Here is a 1,244-nt window from a genome sequence, read left to right on the forward strand (position 1 = left end):
GATAGATAGATAGATAGATAGATAGATAGATAGATAGATAGATAGATAGATAGATAGATAGATAGATAGATAGATAGATAGATAGATAGATAGCACCACCACCATGTGGTAGAAAACATTTGACAAATCAAATGCTGAAACCAAATTAATGTCCTTTTCTCTGTCTGTCCACAGATGATGGAAGATGAAAAGATTACAGTGACAGGGGAGGACCTTGACTGGTCCGATTTCTATGACTATAACTATAACTATTCAGACTCGAATGACTCTTATGAAGGGGGTGATATTTGCGACCTGACTGAGAATGTGAATTTTGAAGCTGTGTTCATACCAGTTCTGTACTCTGTGGTGTTTGTTGTTGGTCTACTTGGGAACGGATTGCTGTTGGGAATACTGGCTCGGAGTAGAAAGACCTGGAGCGTAACAGATACCTTCATCCTCCATCTGGGAGTGGCAGATATCCTGATGCTGGTGACGCTGCCCATCTGGGCAGTACAGTATGCCCAAAGTGATGGATGGACATTTGGTACTCCCCTGTGCAAGATCAGTGGAAGTGTTTTTACAGTAAGTATTGTGCAGGAATAAAGTAGTACAAAATATCTGTACTTTCAATTAATTTAGCAAAGGTGTCTCTCATTGATTTCTTTAGATTAACTTCTACAGTGGGATCCTTCTCCTGGCCTGCATCAGTCTGGACCGCTACCTGTCCATCGTCCATGCTACACAGATGTACTCAAGAAAGAAGCCTTGGGTTGTTCAGGCCAGCTGCCTGATGGTGTGGTGCTTTTCCCTGCTTCTCTCTATCATTGACTGGATTTTTTTAGAAGATGTGTTTGATGATAGACGAGGCAGAAAAGAGTGTGTTCCCAATTATTACAAATTTGGTGAGGAGGCTGTATATAATTGGAGGTTGGCATCACGCATGATTTATCTCATAGTGGGCTTTGTACTTCCTTCTGGTGTCATGATTTTCTGCTACTCCTGCATTTTGCATCAGCTGAGCTATGGTGCCCAGAGCCATCAAAAGCAGAGAGCTTTTAAAGTTATTGTGGCTGTGGTGGTGGTTTTCTTTATCTGCTGGACTCCGTACAACTTCACACTCTTAGTGGAAACAATTCATTTTGATAACAAAACAGAAACTTGTTCAGGCACAACATCTCTGGAGAAAATTAAGACAGTGACCACCTGTGTGGGTTTCATTCACTGCTGCCTCAATCCCATCCTGTATGCTTTTGTGGGTGTGA

At 41.9% G+C, this 1,244-nt stretch overlaps 1 protein-coding gene across 1 annotated transcript; it reads left to right on the forward strand.

Moving 5' to 3' along the window:
* Nucleotides 1–72: 72 nt before the first annotated feature.
* On the forward strand, nt 73–1,244 carry LOC102293589 (C-X-C chemokine receptor type 3; the record flags this gene model as incomplete). The annotated part of the gene is given in 2 exon segments (XM_005953635.3): nt 73–564; nt 650–1,244. Coding segments are annotated over 2 exon segments (985 nt in total), but the record flags the coding sequence as incomplete, so codon positions are not given.

This window comes from Haplochromis burtoni, unplaced genomic scaffold, assembly GCF_018398535.1.
Source record: "Haplochromis burtoni strain Fernald_Lab_line unplaced genomic scaffold, NCSU_Asbu1 Contig_6452, whole genome shotgun sequence".
In the NCBI taxonomy this organism is placed as follows: Eukaryota; Metazoa; Chordata; class Actinopteri; order Cichliformes; family Cichlidae; genus Haplochromis; species Haplochromis burtoni.